General features: G+C 40.3%; 1 protein-coding gene across 1 annotated transcript in view; it reads left to right on the forward strand.

The window, feature by feature from the left end:
* LOC109486963 (WD repeat-containing protein 90-like) overlaps nucleotides 1–19,234 on the forward strand; it is a 37,542-nt gene extending 18,308 nt beyond the window's left edge. The window contains exons 20-34 of the mRNA XM_019790882.1: nucleotides 671–801; nucleotides 4,767–4,934; nucleotides 5,526–5,654; nucleotides 6,321–6,451; nucleotides 6,746–6,792; nucleotides 7,126–7,251; nucleotides 7,919–8,037; nucleotides 8,594–8,782; nucleotides 10,829–10,931; nucleotides 11,468–11,589; nucleotides 12,185–12,341; nucleotides 16,943–17,136; nucleotides 17,717–17,764; nucleotides 18,315–18,459; nucleotides 19,119–19,234. Coding sequence (XP_019646441.1) covers nucleotides 671–801; nucleotides 4,767–4,934; nucleotides 5,526–5,654; nucleotides 6,321–6,451; nucleotides 6,746–6,792; nucleotides 7,126–7,251; nucleotides 7,919–8,037; nucleotides 8,594–8,782; nucleotides 10,829–10,931; nucleotides 11,468–11,589; nucleotides 12,185–12,341; nucleotides 16,943–17,136; nucleotides 17,717–17,764; nucleotides 18,315–18,459; nucleotides 19,119–19,234 — 1,925 coding nt within the window. The remainder of the gene's footprint in view (nucleotides 1–670; nucleotides 802–4,766; nucleotides 4,935–5,525; nucleotides 5,655–6,320; nucleotides 6,452–6,745; nucleotides 6,793–7,125; nucleotides 7,252–7,918; nucleotides 8,038–8,593; nucleotides 8,783–10,828; nucleotides 10,932–11,467; nucleotides 11,590–12,184; nucleotides 12,342–16,942; nucleotides 17,137–17,716; nucleotides 17,765–18,314; nucleotides 18,460–19,118) is intronic.
* The last annotated feature ends 245 nt before the right edge of the window (nucleotides 19,235–19,479 follow it).

The raw sequence follows: 19,479 nt of genomic DNA on the forward strand, positions 1-19,479 counted from the left end.
TTTCCTATGGGGACCACTAAAAAGCAAATAAAACGATTGTAAAAGCTTGTATCAAAAAATTTAAAAAACGCCTAAGGGTATTTACCCACTCTACCTCTATACGAAATTACAGGTAATTTCGCCCAAAAATGAAGGAGTTGAATCAATTTAAAGAAGTGGCAGGAGGAGGAGGAGGAGGAGGAGAAGAAACATCAGAAAAAGCAATATGGTTTCACCCACCACTTCGTGGTGTGGTGAACCCATAACTATAGAGCAAAGATGCATAATCCTTAGTTTATTTTTGTTTGAAGTTCCTCACTTCACTCAGGTGAAAATGAGTACCTAGCTTCGGTTAGGGGCGTCTTATCGGATGGGACGTTAAAATGGAGGTCCCGTGTTTGAGAAGAGACACACCTCAAGCACGTTAAAGAACCCACGTGAGCGGAAGTGGAACAAACCATTATGGTCAAAAAAGGGGTAGGGAATTTTCCCGACCAGCCTCGTAACCCTTGCTTCTCCTAGTGGGTCAGTTAGTCCTCACTACTTGTGATGATGTTTCTGACTCAGGGAGAAGAGTTGCTGTTACAGTTACAGGTTAGCTCTATGCCTAGAAGTGGCCAAATGGCCTTGCATTGAGCGACACCGTTAAAAAAAAAAAAAGTGGAGTAATGTTGATTCTTCTTGTTGCCAGGTAATATGGTTGCCAGGAGCGAGCTCCATGCCCCCCATGCCCTGACCATGAGTGAAGACAGTCGACATCTTGCCTTCATCGGACCCTCTGACTTCACAGTGTCAGTGGTAGATGCAAGATCTCTGGATGAGGTACTGTGGCCTTTAAACAAGTATTTTATGTTTGAATTAGGCCGTGTTGATTTGATTACGTGTTGATTTGATTATATGGATGACATCCTCTGGGAACCCCAAAACTGATGCGAGCGTGCGAATAAAAAAAAGTTTAGCAAAAAAGAAAAAGTTGCTTTCATGATGAAATCCATTGTGGTCGTGAAGGTTAAACAAATGACACAGAGTATGGTATGGCGAATAATCTACTCCTCAAATTCATTTCTTTACAGTTTTGTCTTTTTCGTTTGATTTTGGCATTCTGCAACATTGGTATCGTTTTCCAATATTTATTTTGCAACTTAACTCAACAATGGTATATATTTGCTCATTTTGCAACGGTTTTGTACGATTTACAGTATGGTTGAAAACTTTTTTTTTTGGAAACGGCCGAAAATTCATGCGCGCGCGGATGTCATCCATATAATCAAATCAACATGGCCTTAGGTGCGATTGGTATGCAGCCTTTGCAAGGCTCGAAATACATGTACTGGGTGCAAGTGCACCTTTAAGTTAGTGCACCCTAAATAGTAGCTATGCACCCAATTTCTATCCGTGGGTGTATTGGTGCACCCAAATATTTTTGTACATATTAAAATTGTATTAATAATAATAGTATAGAAGATATTCTTGGCATCTACAAGAAAAATCTTTGTTGTAGTACTTGTTTAAGATTTTGATTGAAGTTAGCTCACATTTCAGATTCAAGCTCAGAAGAGGAGCAGTAAGATCTGTAATTAGGTTTTGTTTTATATGGTGCACCGCAAAAATTTTTCGAACACCTACAATTTGTTGGTTGAGTGCACCAGTGCACCTACATGTATTCCCAAAAATGAATTTCTCTGGCATGTATGTGAGCGGGGCCTGATGTTGGGTTGGAACCCCGGGTTCTTTTAGGATGTTGCCTAGAGAGACTCTACGAAGAAGTAACGGACACAGGAGACACAGAGCTTTGCCGTACAATCATCGCCGGGGACTGGGACTCTCAATTGCCGACCCTCGCCTCTCAGTATCCGTCGAACAACTGTCTGTCCTTTCCACAGTCCCACGGCTTTACCTTTATTCATTTCTTCCAGACACAGGTAGCACCTAAGTGAAAAGTTACTGTCTGCCAGAGTCTAGACAGACACACCAAGAGATCGTCTACTATCCTACTGTCATATAATCATTTGTTTTGATATTCCGCACTTCAAAGACAACAATTCTTTTGTAGTACAAGTTCGCACGTCTATGATAAAGAGTTCTTGATTACACATATATGAATATGCGTAAGGGTTGTCATACTAATTACAGAGCGTAACGGGCGATAAAAAGCAGGACAAGGTGAAACACATTGCAAGAATGGAAATACAAATTACAGATAAAATACGACATTTTCCCATTCCTACATCCTCCCCTTGTTTAATAATGAGCCGTCCTCGGCGAAGGCGAATACGTACGGATTTTCAACTTTTCCTTTCTAACTACTCTATTACTACTATATATAAACGTGAGAAAAAAAACTGTATAATGACGGGTCCTTACAACTGGACATCTGTGTAAACCGGACATCTGTACAGACTACGGAGTTCACATAGCAATAGCGTTCGCAGTTAGCTAGACTTTTACAACTTTCAGAGTTCGTTAGAGTTCATGTCCGTGGAAACGTCGCTTCACGTCGACGCTCTCCGGTGTCACTTGATCGTCGCAGCTCTCATCTCTAGAACTCGTCTCTCGTCCCTCAGCCTCGTCCCTCAGCGCGCGTCAAGGCTGCTTACCAGGTGGTGGTTCCAAGCTGTGCCCCTCCCCTCCTCCGTGTCGCTGCAAGGGGCACGAACGTCCGCCCGCAGTCGCCCCTCAGTTGCGGTAGCTCTCACCGGTCCTTAGTCGAAGGGTGTCCGGCGAAGATGGCGTCGCTTCAGGGGTCCCCGTTTGGGTGATGACTCGGACGGGCCGCTCTTCTGGGATCGGATGGCGCGGCGGTAATTGACCTCTCCATCGCCAAGCTTCGATGTCCCACGTGGACCTGTGCAGGAATTGGGGACGAGAACACACAAACACACACACCAAGCCTGACCACCATAACTCACAAATAACTCTAACTTCAACGTACGGGAGAACCAACTCCCACAGAACTCTGACTCACACCCTATTCTCCAACAAACGTAAATAAAGCGACATCAATTCCGCCGACCCAGACGAACTCAACTGACCGTCCACATCTATCTACAAAAGCTCAGTAACTAATTTAAAACTAAACAGTGAACAAATAAACTCTCATAGAAATAAAAGGCTATAATGCTTTCCTTACAAATCTCTGCAAACTAGGCCGACCGAGGCTCGCTCAATATACATCCTACCCTAGGAGCACGTGGATCTCGACTTCCCAGCTCAAACCACAGCATTCTGCATAGAGCTCCTCACAGCCTACTCTACTTGATTCGATGGAAACATTTCAATCCTCTTACACAAATCAGTGCTCCAGGTGATAAACATTTGCTTTCAAAGACAACAGCCAAATATAACAAAGACAACAAATTTGGACACAATGCTAAACATAAATATTCAAAACTGCCAACCTTTTTAGATATTCAAAAATCCTGGACATACTAACAACTCCTGACAGGGCACCCCTGTTCAAACTTGGGATACGAAACCTCAGACGTCCAGAAAAAGATAAAGATAAACCACTTCTAAACCAACTATCGAATACCGTTACTTAAACATCTGCAATAAAAACACGACAAGACTTCCAATCCCGGGCGACACAATCTCCTGAAGGACCGTAGCCCAACCCCCGAAGTCTGGGTTTCCCCGGAGATTACGTACCCATAGCAGATTTTCTTCCTACGTAAAACCTACATAATAAGAATCCTGACATCAAACCTAACAACCTCAACTAACTCTGAGCCAACAAAACTAAGCTTTGGGCGGTCTGACATTGTGCGCATGAACCCTGACCGCATTACACAGGCACACTCATTCGGCCGACTCCTCTGGTTCTGCAGTCCGGCTGGCCGCCCAGGTCTTCTCCCGGTCACGGCCCTGACGCCTCGTGGTCTTGGCTCTCCCGGCCCTGCAGTCCGCACCTCCATCATCAGACTCCCGCCTCTCCGGTGCGGCTCTCCAGCTTCGATCTCGCAGCGTCCTGGTCCCACAGTCGACCTGCCGAGGTCCGATTGTCTCTGGCGTCGGTCCTGCCCTCCCGTGCGCGGCTCCGGCCCTCCTGGTCCTAGCGTGGCTCTGCCCTGCAGCGTCCCCCTAGATGGTGGTTTAAACAGCATCCCATCCTCGTCGCCAAATGTGAGCGGGGCCTGATGTTGGGTTGGAACCCCGGGTTCTTTTAGGATGTTGCCTAGAGAGACTCTACGAAGAAGTAACGGACACAGGAGACACAGAGCTTTGCCGTACAATCATCGCCGGGGACTGGGACTCTCAATTGCCGACCCTCGCCTCTCAGTATCCGTCGAACAACTGTCTGTCCTTTCCACAGTCCCACGGCTTTACCTTTATTCATTTCTTCCAGACACAGGTAGCACCTAAGTGAAAAGTTACTGTCTGCCAGAGTCTAGACAGACACACCAAGAGATCGTCTACTATCCTACTGTCATATAATCATTTGTTTTGATATTCCGCACTTCAAAGACAACAATTCTTTTGTAGTACAAGTTCGCACGTCTATGATAAAGAGTTCTTGATTACACATATATGAATATGCGTAAGGGTTGTCATACTAATTACAGAGCGTAACGGGCGATAAAAAGCAGGACAAGGTGAAACACATTGCAAGAATGGAAATACAAATTACAGATAAAATACGACATTTTCCCATTCCTACATGTATAATGTATTAGTAACAAATTTGTATGTGAATCAAATTGTAATACAATATTGAACCAAGTTAAGTATCCTATTATGTACAGGTTTCATGTCAGACGTGTATTTTTATTATTATTATGAAATTACAGGTTTTAAGAGTGGACATCACATCTATGGAGCCAGACGTGGCCCGGTCAGTAGTGGACAGGGCGGTGAGAGTCCACTTCTCTCCTGCCGCGGCCAGACAGCTACTGGTCGCCACGTCTTCCAACCGACTTCTCCGTCTGGACGCCAGGACAGGCCGGCTGTTAAATGAAGTAAAAATCTCACTTCCTTTTAGATATGCAGCAATATTGTCTTTGAAATGTCCTCGCTACATGTACTAGTACATGTATACTGGACAACTAACTGATAGAAAAAGCATTAATTTTACAAATGAATGTAGTTTTTTGACAAATTTCTACAATAGTCAACAAGATTTAACAGCACCACATACATGTATATTATCTGAAGTTGTCACCATCACAATTTTGAAATATTCTCTGGAGTACATTATTATACATATTCTCACTAAATTTAAAAGATTAATATGATTTCATCTTAGGCAGCCTTTGAAAGCTTACTTCTGTATCAAAATTTCTCCGGTTAGCTTACAACTAAGTCTTGTGATATGCATAATGAAATAATTGTTACTCAAGAAACAGTTGAAATACTGGATAGATGTTTAAAATTTGGAAATTTATCCAGTTGCTTGAGTACCAATTTTCCCTGTGTATCTCATTACTTGGATGTCTAACCTTCATTTAAGTAACTTGTAATAAATTGGTGCAAATTGTACACGGCAGGTATATCTTGCCTTTAGGAGTTAACTAGGTATAGTAAATGCCATTTTTTTCTACATTTCACAGGTGGCCAACATCCACAGGTCCATCTGTAGTGCCCTGGCGGTCAGTCAGGACTGCAGACAGCTGGTGACCACAGGTGACAAGGTGGTGAAGGTGTGGGACTACCACATGAGGCTGGACATCAACTTCCAGGTGCAGGCCTACAGCACTCAAACAGTTAAACTACCGAAATACAACTGTAGTTGTTGTTCTAAATCAACAAGAGCTAACATACATGTATATAGTCTCATGTGGCTGGCTTGTAGGGCTGGGTCCCAAGTGCCAGGAAGCATTTAGCTCCTGTACTCAAATACTCAAACAATAGTAGCTAACTGACTCATAAGCATTAACTAGTCTTGTCTTATTTTTTGTTCCATATGGACTGTCTAAAATATCATTTTTTAGCATATAAAGTTATCAATTCATAGATGTTGAGGTAAATATCTGTTCAACTGATGAAAAGTAGTGAATAATGCTTCTTGAAATGTCTGACAGGTTTCAAAATCTACTCACTGTTGTTTGAGTAACAATTTCATTGTGTATTTCATACCTGGGTGTCTAACCTTCATTGACACTCACTGCAAATAGTTTTGGAATTGAATTGATTACCGCCGTATTACAGATTATGAAATCTGAACTACATGACTTTGTAGAAGGAAAGCTCTACCAGATTAGCATTCATAAAACAATTTTCCCACAATTCAGATCTTTCTCTTGAGTTGATTCCAGACAAATATAAGAAGAAATGCATTATTCTGTCATGAGTTGATTCCAGACAAAAATAAGAAGAAAATGATTAATCTTTCTGTTGTGTTTCAGGTGTTCATCGGGCACTCTGAGGTGATCAGTGGTGTAGGGTTCACTCCTGACAGTACAGGCCTGGTCACCGTGGGAGATGCCATGTTTCTGTGGGACGTCATGGCTAATGTGAAAAAACCTGAGGAACCTGGGTACGTGCATAAACTATACATGTTTTTACCATCTAAACTGTCTTATATGGGTATAAAAATATAGAATCTGATATAAAAACACATTTAAGGGCCTGAAATGAATTAATGTAAATGGACAACCAGAACAAGGTAGAACACACTTGCAGATTTCACGATGCAAGGTACATGTAGCATCAAATCATATAGAAGTCAATGTAGAAAAAGTATTTTTAAACAGGTCATCTCAAATAGTCTGATGTGTTTCTTTCTATATTTCTTGGTTGATGGTTGGAAACCTTTGCTTATTTCCTTTAGGGGCAGGACTCCAAAGAAGACCTGGCATGAGGCTGACCCTGGCACTGGTAAGTTCAGAATATGTTGTCTTCACTGGACTATCATTGTCAAGAAACTGTGATTGGATAAGCATACATGTACAATGTATGATGAAGGGCCTGCCTGCAATATCAGAGATATCAGAATTTTCTACTAGTATATGGAAGAATATACCTATAATATAATGCCATAACCTGTCTCAGAAAAAAAATCTCCATTGGAGATGTAAAGATTTCTGTAAGACACAAGCAGCTATTGATTCAAACTTTAGCACAAAACATAGCCATTTGGCTACCAATCGTCTATTCGTTACTGGGCTAGGCAACAGAGAAGGTTAATTGTTATCCTTACTTCACAACTAGATGAGCCCGTCCCTGATGTGAGAGAGCAGTTGTTATTGGACACGAGTTACCAGCCCCGCCCGGCACCTGTCCCTACCCGGTATTCCCCACATAACCTCAGCTCTATCCACCCCACCATGAACGGAGGTCAGTAGTGCCTCACTCACTCAGCAGAGTCATGTTCTCTGTTTTATCTTGTTGCCATGCTTTCTGTAAAGAAGACCACTTGTCAAAGAGGACCACTTCACTTTGTTTAAAAGACAACTTTTCCTAGGTCCCATGAGTGGTCGTCTTTTTTTCACTGTAGTTCTGTTCAACAAACTTTCTGAAGTGAGTATAAAGAGACTCTTTCTACACAGCCGATGTTTCAGTGACCGTCTGTCACCTTCCTCAGGGCAATTCTGACTGGTTCACATTGCACTGCAGCACAGGTGTCGCTGCTATCTGTAATAGTCTATAGATACACATTATATAGAAACATACCGTAACAATATTAATTTACATATCCACAAAAATATGTGGTTACAGGGAACTGTATCTACAGTGTTTCAGAGGTGAGCATGAAGGCTCAGCACCTGAAGGAAACAACAATATTGCGAAAGACTTTTTGAGTTCCTCACTCTTCTTGAGTTTTCAGTATTTTTACATCTTCTTTCAGCACTCAAAACTGGCTGCTACTTGTAATGGTTTGCTTTTACTGATCAGAAGAAACACAGGACTGATTAACAGACACATGAAACCTGTTGAGAGAAAGATAGTGGAGTATTGATTTATATAATTTGGATATTGATAAATAATTTCATAATATTTCCAGAGATGCACACTGATGAATTGAGATCAGAGACGGAGTCTGAGATGGGAGGAGCAGAGGTTCTGATTGGTCCAGATCTGACAGACAGAACTGACGAGGAAACTGACACAGCAACAGATGCAGTATGTATTTTTTGTATCTTTTGACATATCTTTTGTATCTTTTTCGGTATTGAATGTTGTCTTGTCAAACAATGTAGCTGTACTAACTACCCTTCAGTGCATTATGCTAACATCCAAGTCACACACATCATACACGTTTTATCAGCATGTCGGCAGAATGGGTAATGGGCCTTCACGGTTTTGTTAGATTTTTGGTCAACGTTGCATCACAACTTCACCTGTTGCAGACTATATGTTTTCCAACAAAACATTTGGAAACTACAGACAGGATGTTAACCTTATGTACTCGAGTACGACCTTAAATGAGACATTCTGCCAAAGTGCTATGCACAGTACCTTTTGGTGCAGTATGTTCTATCTGCTGACGCACCCCCCTTTTATCTGGTAACGCCTACATGTAATCTCTGCATATCTTACTCTAAGTGTTGCTTGAAAAAGTACCTAGTCAAGAGAAACTTCTATTATGTCATCACAGTCCTTTGTCCACTATGTGTTTTTAGACTAATCAAAGTAAGCTTTCCAGTGTCAGTGACACATTCTGTCCTGTCTTCGAAAGGAATATGCCCAACCAGAAAGCCTGGGACACAGCCGCAGGGTGCAGCCACACCAGAGGGTGGTTAGCCCTGGGAAGATGCCTGCAGGTAAGGTGCAGGATCCCAGGCTAGAGGACAGCAGCTCTAGGCATGATCAACCTCTAGTGAAGAAACATTTTGTGTCGAGGGAGAAGTCGTCTAATTTGGCTCAGGTAAGAATAATATTGGACCAACGTTTCTTTCTGTTCAACAAGGAATAGTGTTCTACATTCTGACAGTAACAGATAGATGGTAGTATATTTAGAAACCTTATAATATGAAATATCCATTTCCACATAATATGATTATATACTTTCCAGTTGGTTTGAAACACACTTGTGTCAATATTTGTGTGTGCAATAATGATAGATTGCTTTTTTTTGGGTGGGGGGATCATACAATAAGTCTTAAGTCAAAACTCACATAGCTATAAAACCATTTTAATTAACTGCTATGATAATCTATATTTATTTCAAAGTTCTAACATCAGTTTCAAGATCACAATGTTTCAAACCAATCGCAGAATAATCTTCTGAATCAGTCATTCTTTGGAAAAATCTTCAGATTCTTTGGAAAAATCTTCAGATTCTTTGAAAAAAAATCTTCATATTCTTTGAAACAATCTTCAGACTTTCCAGAAAATCTTCAGATTTTCTCATACTGTCAAAATATCAACTTTGCACACACTATTGAGTATTATCATATAGCCGGGTGGCGTAGACCAATCAGAGGCCTCCGTTACCCGTGCTTTATTCTCCGATAAACCATGGCTCAGCCGTGCGTTATTCTCCATAAACCATGGGTGAAACCATAATGATATAGGGGTACACAGCTCTTTCTGTTAATATTCATAGCAGTTTCCTGGTCAGACAAAATTATGTTTTTTTTTAAGCTTCATATAAACTAAAATGTGTGTGAGTATGAAATGTATATGTAAATAGATAGAATTTGAACGGGAGAGCAAAAACCATACTTATTTTGACACCCCTACAAAAAGTGGTATCGCCCACATCACCTGACTGAATCAGACCAGGGATCAGACGATTTATTTTTTTTGGTCCGCCATCTTGCCTTCTTGTGTCATGGAGAGTTTGCCTAATTTCTACATGGAAGAGATAACAGACGCGGATTTAGATGAGATATTTGGACCCATGGAGGTCGAGGAACAGACGCTGGAAGCTACACCGGAGACAGAGGTCAGCAGGGTGCGTTTCGCGTGTCTGAACGAACAACAACTTGGCGAGATAGAGGAGGGGCGAGTTGAAAAAACTACTGAATGTCAGTCAACAGGATAGGTTGGTGTGCTTTGGCAGTGTCCTTGCCCTCTCTTCTTAGCTTCTTTAACATTCCTGTGTACACGTTATTTGCTGCCTTGAATTCGGTGTCCTTCAGGATGTTGTATTTGCGATGGAAAGGGGGTCCTGTGAGATGACGGTGTATGGCAGCTCTTAGACATCCATAACTAGCTTTTGCATACGGTGTGCCGTCATCTTTGCGAACCTCTGCGTAGAAGGACCTGAGCAGTGGTGCCAAGTTTTCTGGAGGAAGCTCCTCAAAGTCTGTATCCAAGTCTCTTGCTGTCAGCCATTCTAAAATCATAATATTAAAAACAAAAGTCTTGTTTATTCATTTTCCACTACACCCACAGGATGTTGATAATAATACTGACTTCTCCGAGACTCCAGCTACCAATAACATATTGGCACACTTATCAACATTATATTCTAAATCAGAGAATTTGCTGTAAAATTCCAGTTCAGTACAGGGCTGTTATAAATTTGGCAGCCTGTCGATATTACAGTAACAATAACATTAGCAAAAGTACAAACCATGATTATAATATTTTGGAATGTATTGTTATGTAAATATTAAAGGTTTAATGTTTTGAACAGGAATTGTGTTGATTCATTGTGTCAGTTTGGATAGGCTATATGATAATAACGTTAATGCACCGCCTTTTCCTCGGTGTATATGGTGTCATAAATGCATGGTCAGCTGCTATAACCACCTCATAAACCACCGAGTGAGCGAAGCGAACGAGGTGGTTTATGAGGTGGTTATAGCAGCTGACCATGCATTTATGACACCATATACACCTCGGGGCGGTGCATTAACCCTTTATTGTATTTGTCTAGTAATCATAGATTGTACTTTATCAATTTACCCATCAACAGAAGATTTTCCCATTTGAAGATAACTTCTCTCTCTCACTCTGCCAGAGGAGGTACACAGCGCCCCCTAACCAGGCAGGACTGACACTGCAGGCTGTTATTGGGTACAACGGGAACGGCAGGGGAAACATGGTCTGGAACTCTGACACAGGTTTGTTTGTTTGCACAACAAGAAAGTACATTATACATATACGTCAACTAGAAAGGCAACATGATTTACAAAGTAAATCCATGATGTTTTACCTTCGCATATAGTCTGCTCTGTTATAATTCTTGCTCAAACACTTTCATATATTCTATGGTCAGACAGGAGCCTTAATCCCTCCTGCTATAAAACTGCAACATGATGTAACCTAACACCTTAGTTAACATGGTGAAAGACATCTGGTTCAGGTCATTGACTTAATTTGTTTGGAGAAGAAGAGTAAACTGAGCAAAAACAATCTGTTTTCCTTCGATAAACATGATAATAAACAATAAAACTGGTTTGTCAGACATCTTCCTCATAGCTTTGATTGGAGAACTGCTATCTTGTAATGATTTTCTTCTTACACAACCAGTAATGTACTGCTCTACATTACCGGTTGTGTAAGAAGAAAATCCCTATATATCCTATGTTCCACCAACGAATGAAATTATTTTGGTGAGAGTTGCTGTTGTCTGACGTTTGCATGTGTTATGCTGCAGGTGTGTTTGCCTACACCAGTGGTTGTGTGGTGATCCTGGAGGATCTGAACTCAGGTGAACAGAAACACCTGACAGGACATGTGGAGGAGGTGTCAACACTGGCATTACAGAATGACTGTCAGGTACCTTTACAATTAATGAATGAAAGACCTTTATTGTACATTTTTGCTCATTGTGAACTAAGTACAGGTCATGGCAAATAGCGATGGTATACTAAAATATATCTATAGTAAAACTACATATGTACAGGTTCTGCTTCTTGCTTCTTAAGACAGTTGTAAATGTAAGAACATAATTATGGAGCTTATAGTACAAGGATTATCGAGTTTCATGAGGAATGTGCATTTATACACAGCTTTTTGCATCATTGCTGTTAGAACAGAAAGCAGCTATATCCTATAGTAGCTGTTATCAAGTTGTTTAGAGTTCAAACTTTAATTTGATCCAACACAAAGAAGTTCTCTCATGCACCTAGACCTTTCAACCAGTCACTCTGGTCTTCCTCTGTCAGTAGACAGTCCCTCACTAGGTCAGTCTACTGAGGAAGACCAGAGTGACTGGTCAAATGATCGAGGGTGAGAGAATTTTGTGTTGGATCAAAAGTTTTAACTCAAAACACAAAATTACTTATAAGTAAACACAGATGAACTTTAATGACTGTTATCAATTGCTGGAACAAAAGATGTAAAAATCTAACACTTTGATTTGTTTCAACAGGTGCTGGTGTCTGCATCTGGCAGCCGCGGGCTGGTGAAGAGCCAGGTGTGCGTGTGGGACCTGCAGAAGAACAGCTGTCGGCAGGTGCTGCACTATCACCAACACAACATCGTCTGTCTGGCCTACTCACGGGACGACCGCTTCCTGGTCACAGTCGGTAAGATTTGTCTTGTTCTTAAGGCCAGTTTGTTGTTTGTTGGTACATGAAGTCACCCACTTCATTTTTTTATAAAAAAAAAGAGAGATAAAATGAATGTTTACTTTCACATAAGATCTGCTCTCACTGTTAATTCTTACTCAAACACATTAAATTTTACATGTGGTGGCAAGAGTCTAAATCCCTCCTGCTATAAAATTGCAACATCCAACACCAAATCCAACACCAGTTACCATGGTGACAGACGGTCTGGTTCAGGTCATTGATCAGTAGTTGGAACACTTACTGTAGAAGAAGAAACAGAACAAAAACAATATGTTTTCCATTGGTAAACATAAAAAGATTCCTGTCTAGAATCAACTGAAAACGCTTAGCCTAATATTTTGCCCCAAACAGTTGAAGACAGTCCTTTTCTTCCTAGTTGTTACAGTTTTCTATCAATCTATCAATGCATGACATTGTGGTTTCATTAAAAGTTCAAAATTCATTGTTTAAAATGTTAAACTAGCCTGGCATGTTGACTTCATGGCTCCTATCGTAGCATTTGGGGCAGTGAGTATCATGGGATGCCTAGGTCTGTTTTTATTTTTCTGAAAGCATCCAAGAACCAACAAATCAAATTGGTGTGGCCTTAGTTTGTATGAAATTAAAATTTTATTAAAAACAGCCAAAGCAGTTCCTGGCAGCAAACATATGGTCAGATTGATACAAAATTGACCCGATGCTTACAGAACACTTTGCAATAAAGTAATAATAATATATCATGTCATAAACCAGGGCATCATGTAATGTGATAGGGATTAACTTGTCAAAATATGATTTATTTTCAAAATTGATATCATTTTTTATCTGTGGTCAAGCTGATACTAAATTTTTGGGGAAGTCTTAAAAAAACTTAGTGTTATCATCCATGAATAGTTTCATCAGGTTGGTAAGTCACTGAGTAAAGAGACTCTTTTTTTCACAACCAAGTCTTTTATTCATCCAACGTTTCAGTGACCGTCCGTCACCTTCCTCGGGGCAATTCTGACTGGTTCACATTGCACTGCAGCACTTGAACTAGAAGTATATTTAGGGAAATAAAGATTTAATCTATAGAGGTTTGTTTGGTAAATGGAATAAATTGTAGAAAGGAGTTCTTGCCAAGCCCTTTTCAGAGTTCCAAATGGAATGAAATAGTCCTAAAGAATTGCCTAGAAAATGTCCACTTTCATATCCTGTGCCCTATATATACTGGCAAACCGTACAATTCTTATGAAAGATTTTCTAAATTTAGTGCTCGCATTTGGAGCTCTGCCACTGGCATTCTAACGTACACATTAGAGCAGACATATATTGATTTGAGAAGTAGTTGGTATAGTTCAGGGCTCGAAATTCATTTTTGGGAATAGGTTCACTGGTGCACCCAACCTAAAAATTTAGGTGCACAGAAAATTTTTGGATGCACCATATAAAACAAAACCTTACTGGTCCTCTTCTGAGCTAGAATCTTAAATAGGAGCTAACTTCAAAATCTTACACAAGTACTACAACAAAGATTTTCTGATGCTTATATATGCCAAGAATATCCGGTATTACTGTATACATTTAAAATATACAAAAATAGCTACAAAAATATTTAGGTGCACCAGTGCACCCACAGAAAAAGGTGCACTAAGGTGCACATGCACTCTAACGTATACATTAGAGCAGACATATATTGATTTGAGAAGTAGTTGGTATAGTGGCAGCACATCTGCATTATGCCTAGTCAGGCCACACTTAATCCATATAAATGACCCTCTTTCAGGTATGATTGATTCTCCCTCAGTCATGCTGGCAGAAGATAGATTTATGCAATATGTAGTCAAGGGCAAGAGGCCGGCCTTTAACAGGTCTTAGCTCCTCTTAGGCCACAACAAGTCATTTTTATGGATGACGTCCTCTGGAGACCCTAAATCTAATGCGAGAGCAAAAACAAAACAAGAAGGGACGAAAATAAGGGCCGTACCTAATACCAGCCCAAAAGAGAACAAGAAATAGCCATGCCTTCAAGTACGAGACTAATCAACCAAGGATTGAGGTGTGCAAGAATTCATTCTTTCCTAGAGCTATCGCAGAGTGGAACTCGCTGTCACCAAGTACTGTAGGGCCGGCATTGTCATTAGATAGCTTAAAACAATGTTTAGAGTTAGATGTTCAAGGGTTAGGTGTAAGAAGTCGTTCGGTGTAATGTAGCCAGCTGCCGCCGCACCGCGTGCCTGTGAAGCTGGTGTGTTATGCCGATGGGCGGTTATACCGGCTATACAGAATCTGAACAGATACAGAAAAAAGCAAGATGCCTAGATTTGAAATATACTAAGGGACGACAAATGTTAGTACACAAATTGAATGAGATAACACAGTGTAACAACCAACAAGTCTTTTATTGTCGTGAAAACAGCAAGAAATCAGTGTCACCCTGCCCTGTTTCTTTCCTTTCATCCTATCTTCCAATCTTGCAATTTGCCGCACTGTTGTCACTCTTTGATCATAGAGTCCATTCCGCGTCACCGAGTGGGTTTTTTCTCCATGTTTCTAATATGTTTGAATTATTTAGAAGAAAAGAATACCCCAGGAACAAAAGTTCTAAATTTTTCAAAAATTTGAAAATGAAAATTTGAATATATTTGAATTCATTTATATATTTCTGAAACATTTTGAATGTGACTGTACAAAGATCTCTTTCTTTAGAATAAATTTGAACTACCCATGTGTTTCTTTCACAATTCGAAATATTTAGAACTATTTCAAACAAATAACCAAATGGTAGATGTGGGTAATTGCCCCCATAAAAGTAGGTGCTAATCCTACTCTTCTGTCTTCCTCTGTATATTTTTAGATTTCACTGCTGGACACTGGTGGCTCTTTTGTTGTAAGGCATCAATGCCTGACACCCAGGCAGTCTACCCTGTACTTCACAGGGATGTGTGAATTACTTCCTTCCCATCCCACTGACCTATTTACAAAATGTTAGAAATAATTCGAAATAATGGTAAAAAATGGTAGAGTGCTGTTAGAAATATTTAGAAACTATTGGAAATGTCATAATCCACATCAGGAATATTTCAAACGTTTTAAAAAACCAGGGAATTATTTAGAATATTGACAAGATGTTCAAAATATTTCCAAATTATGAAATTTCTTAGACAAACAATTACAAAGAATTCAAAACATTTCTAAATAATGACAATAACAACCCACTCGGTGACGCGGAATTGACTCTAGTTTCAGCAAGCAGAATTTCTTTTTTTTTCTGGAAACAGGCCAAAATCAGTCCATGCGGACGTCATCCACAAAAATTACTTGGTGTGGCCTTACCTCTGTCTGTGGGGAGAAAGTGACATTTTGCCTTGCTTTTGGAGCTGGTTCAAGCTTTGTTGAGGGTAATAGTCTGACACAAGGGTGCTTTTTTGCGTAAAGGTGCTTTTAGCACTGAAAATGTCTGACATGTATTAGTGTCAGACATGTATAGAGTAACTAATGGGCCTTCCTACAATGTTTGCCGCTTATGCTTCATGTAACTGTCGTGTGGCCCTCACAATAGAGCCATGTACCGAAACAAATTTGAAGGTACGGGACCCGGTACAGGTACACTGGTTTAGGTACAGGTCCAGAACTGTTTCTGTACCTGAACAATTTGACAAATGAACATGTTTTTCTGAACTTCTTCAATAACAACAATCGATGACATTTAAGGGTGCTAAGTTTTTGGAGAATTTTGATAATGAAACCAAAACAAAGCAAAATTATGATGTTTTAATTTTCATCTCCTACCTTAGTGGCCTCATGCCACACAAACCTGACCAAAGTAACATTGACAGGGAGTATAACTTATAATATGCAACAGATCTGTAGTTGGCTATGGCTAGTCTGTAACACAAAACACCCTGCCCTGTCTATGCGGCCCATGGGAGACTAGCTAGACCACAAATAAGCAAATAATTAGTGTACCTTTCTACTGGTACAGTACCAGAATTGTGTACCAGTACACAGTCCTACTTTACCATAAACAATAGACCATTACTACTCAACTTACAAAATCTTATACAATTGCTCTTTCAGCACCAAGGACAGACCTTTGCTGAATTTCATATTTGTTGGACAGCTTTTACAGGTTCTCTTTGATGTTGTTGCCCACAGTTTCATGAAAATGAAACTCAAAAATGACTCTGTAAAATGAAAAAGTTTCTTAAGTTGTCATGTGATATTATTTATCAGGTACAAATGTAGTTTTCATTATATATATATGTAGTTAATACATTTTATATATATATATATGTCAATAAACGGCTAATGCCCCACCCGAGGTGAATATGGTAAGAGATAATCCCTGGTCAGGTGCGATAACCACTGAACAAACCACCGAGTGAGTGTAGCAACAGCAACAACCAAGTGGTAGGTTATTGTAATAACCGACCACTTTTGAGGTTACAGCCTGATAACCAATGGGAAATGGAGTCTTCTAATTGGTCCATGTCTTCTCGTTGTATGATAATTACGTATATTACATAACGTAGTACATTATACAATGTGCTAGAGGATAACTAACAAGTCTGACGTTTACCCCCTCCAAAACCCAGGAGACTACAGAGAGTGCACCATTGCGTTGTGGAACACGTTTGACTACTCCCTCCTGACGGCTACTAAAACATCCCTCCCCGTCCACGACCTGAGCTGGGATCCTTACAACGCTAACGAGTTCACCTCCGTCGGCCAGGGTGGATCCATCTATTTCTGGCTAGTGGACGAAACCAACAACAAAACTGTGCTTAACGTGAGTGTGATGTTGATAATACTGTGTAACGGTTTGCTAGAACTAGTTCCAGACTTGTAACAAAGTTTAGGTTCAAGTCCAAAATAACCTGAATGTCTGGAACCAGTTACGGAACATGTCACATTCCCCTCTTTGCTATAATTTATATAGTATAAACCACCTGAAATCTTCAATAGTCAAAAATTTGCACTGCAAGTTGCAACATGAAGAAAACATTGTCATTCGTCCCGTGTCGGCCTCCGAAAATTATGTGGCCACAGTTTTGCCCAGACATGCCCTGCAAACAACATACACTGTGTCTTGCTTTGAAACTCTGGTAGTGCAGTACTCGCTACAAAATTTTGTGGTAAAGTTGCCCCATTTTCCATTGGGAAATGTTCACTGAGAAGTCCCAATTTTCATATATTCGCTGAACCTAAAACTCTGGACTTGAATCTGGACTTGGACCTGAACGTGAGTTTATGTACACAGCACTAGATGTTGATATTTGAAATGCCTTTTGCTAGATTTTTCATTTCATGGACATGTATCATTTTTTAATGGACCCATTGTAAATGTTTATATTGTCAATTTATTACAGGTGCATGAAGCTGATGTTCCAAAAGAGATCCTTCAGTCACAGTCTGTGGTGAGTAAGCTTTCAAGCCACCTACAGCTTTCAATTGTGAATATGTACAATGTACATTTTTTACATAGTCATGTATGTACAAAAGAAGTAATTGGCCAGCATAGATGTGCATGTAAGCATTAAGGTACATACAGTGTTCAACTTTAAAAATCTAAACAATGGTCCTTTCAGCACCAAGGACAGGCCTATTATTTGGGCTGAAATTCAAATTTCTTGGACTTGACCACTTGTCTAACGCGACCGCAACCGTCATTATTTGTCACTGACTGCAAATGATCTAATCTCTACCTTTGACAACCCTGTCATTTTCATGCTTGTGGCAGAAAGCGATTTTGATGATGAAAAGTTCCTGTTCCACTCTGCAGAGCCTAAGGGTGTTGCCCATCTCTATTTGATGTTTGTCTCCACGTTTGTATTAATTTTGTGGGTTATCTGATACCAGTCAACGGCTGCCTTGATAACCTGTGTCTTGATCTGTTGTCATTGCCAATAAAGAAAGAAAGAAAGAAAGAAGTACAGATGAAAATAACCCTCCTTCCTGTCCCTCTAGGTCCCCACCCCTGTAGACTTCACAGCCCTGTGCTATTCTGCTGACAACATCCTGTATGTGGGAGGCAGTAACGGTGTGGTGTCAGCCTGGGACACCAGACAGAACATGTGCTTCATGCACTGGACTGCAGACTCCAACGAAATTGGTAACACTGCTCTTTCTACTTCACATTCTGCACTATACGTTTGGCTAGTTGTACTGTCCTTTGTACTACTAACAATCTGTACTATACAGTAAATATGAATACATTTGATTATTTGTACTCTACTACTTCTTTGCATATTTCGTCAGTTGATTTTAGGAAATTAGTGGACAGTCTGTACTAGTGCTGTGTACCTAAACCTACATTTAGGTTCAGGTCCAGATTCAAGTCCAGAGGTTTAGGTTCAGTTCCTGACTCGTAAGTCTGGACCTAAACCTACATGTATGGCATATACAAAATTGCATGTTGGCAACCTTGCAACGTTGTTTGGGCAAAACTTTGGCCACATAACATGGAGGCCGACACTTGACGATGCCCGATGGCAATGTTTTCTTCATTTTGCAGCACAGATTTTGCAATCTATGGAAAGTTTTAGGTGGTTTGGAAAGAAAAGGAGTATGTGACATGATTGTTTTTTTATAATAAGTCCGGAATTTGTTCTTGACTTTTAGATTTTTTGGACTTGAACCTAAACATTTTTACAAGTCCAGAACCGGTCCAGCAAACTGGTACACAGCACTAGTCTGTACATTTCTTATAAGCCTTTTAACAAAATATGTGTCACTAAGAAGTTTTGCCATTTGAAACCTTTTGTTGTTTAGGAGTTTTGGTGTGTAAAGCGGCGAGGCTGGTGACAGGTAGTACCTCCCAGCGACTGAGACTGTGGGCAGTGGTAGGGGTGGGCGACATGAGGATACCCACACAGTTCAACACGTAAGAGCCACTCTACTATTCTGAAACAACAGGAGCTACTTGACCAATTAGCATCATCCTTGTCTTGACTTTTGTTCCCTTTTGGACTTAAGTTCGTACTTATAAACCCGCTTTTCTGACAACTCTCCAGTACTAGTGTCAATGATGATGTATTTGACTGTATACTTGTTTATATATGTATATTAAATACGATAACCATTGTACATTGTACTTCTTATTTTTCACAGGTCTGTGTCCTTTTATGGCACG

The sequence above is a fragment of the Branchiostoma belcheri genome, unplaced genomic scaffold, assembly GCF_001625305.1.
Source record: "Branchiostoma belcheri isolate BF01 breed outbred unplaced genomic scaffold, Haploidv18h27 scaffold110, whole genome shotgun sequence".
Taxonomy (NCBI): Eukaryota; Metazoa; Chordata; class Leptocardii; order Amphioxiformes; family Branchiostomatidae; genus Branchiostoma; species Branchiostoma belcheri.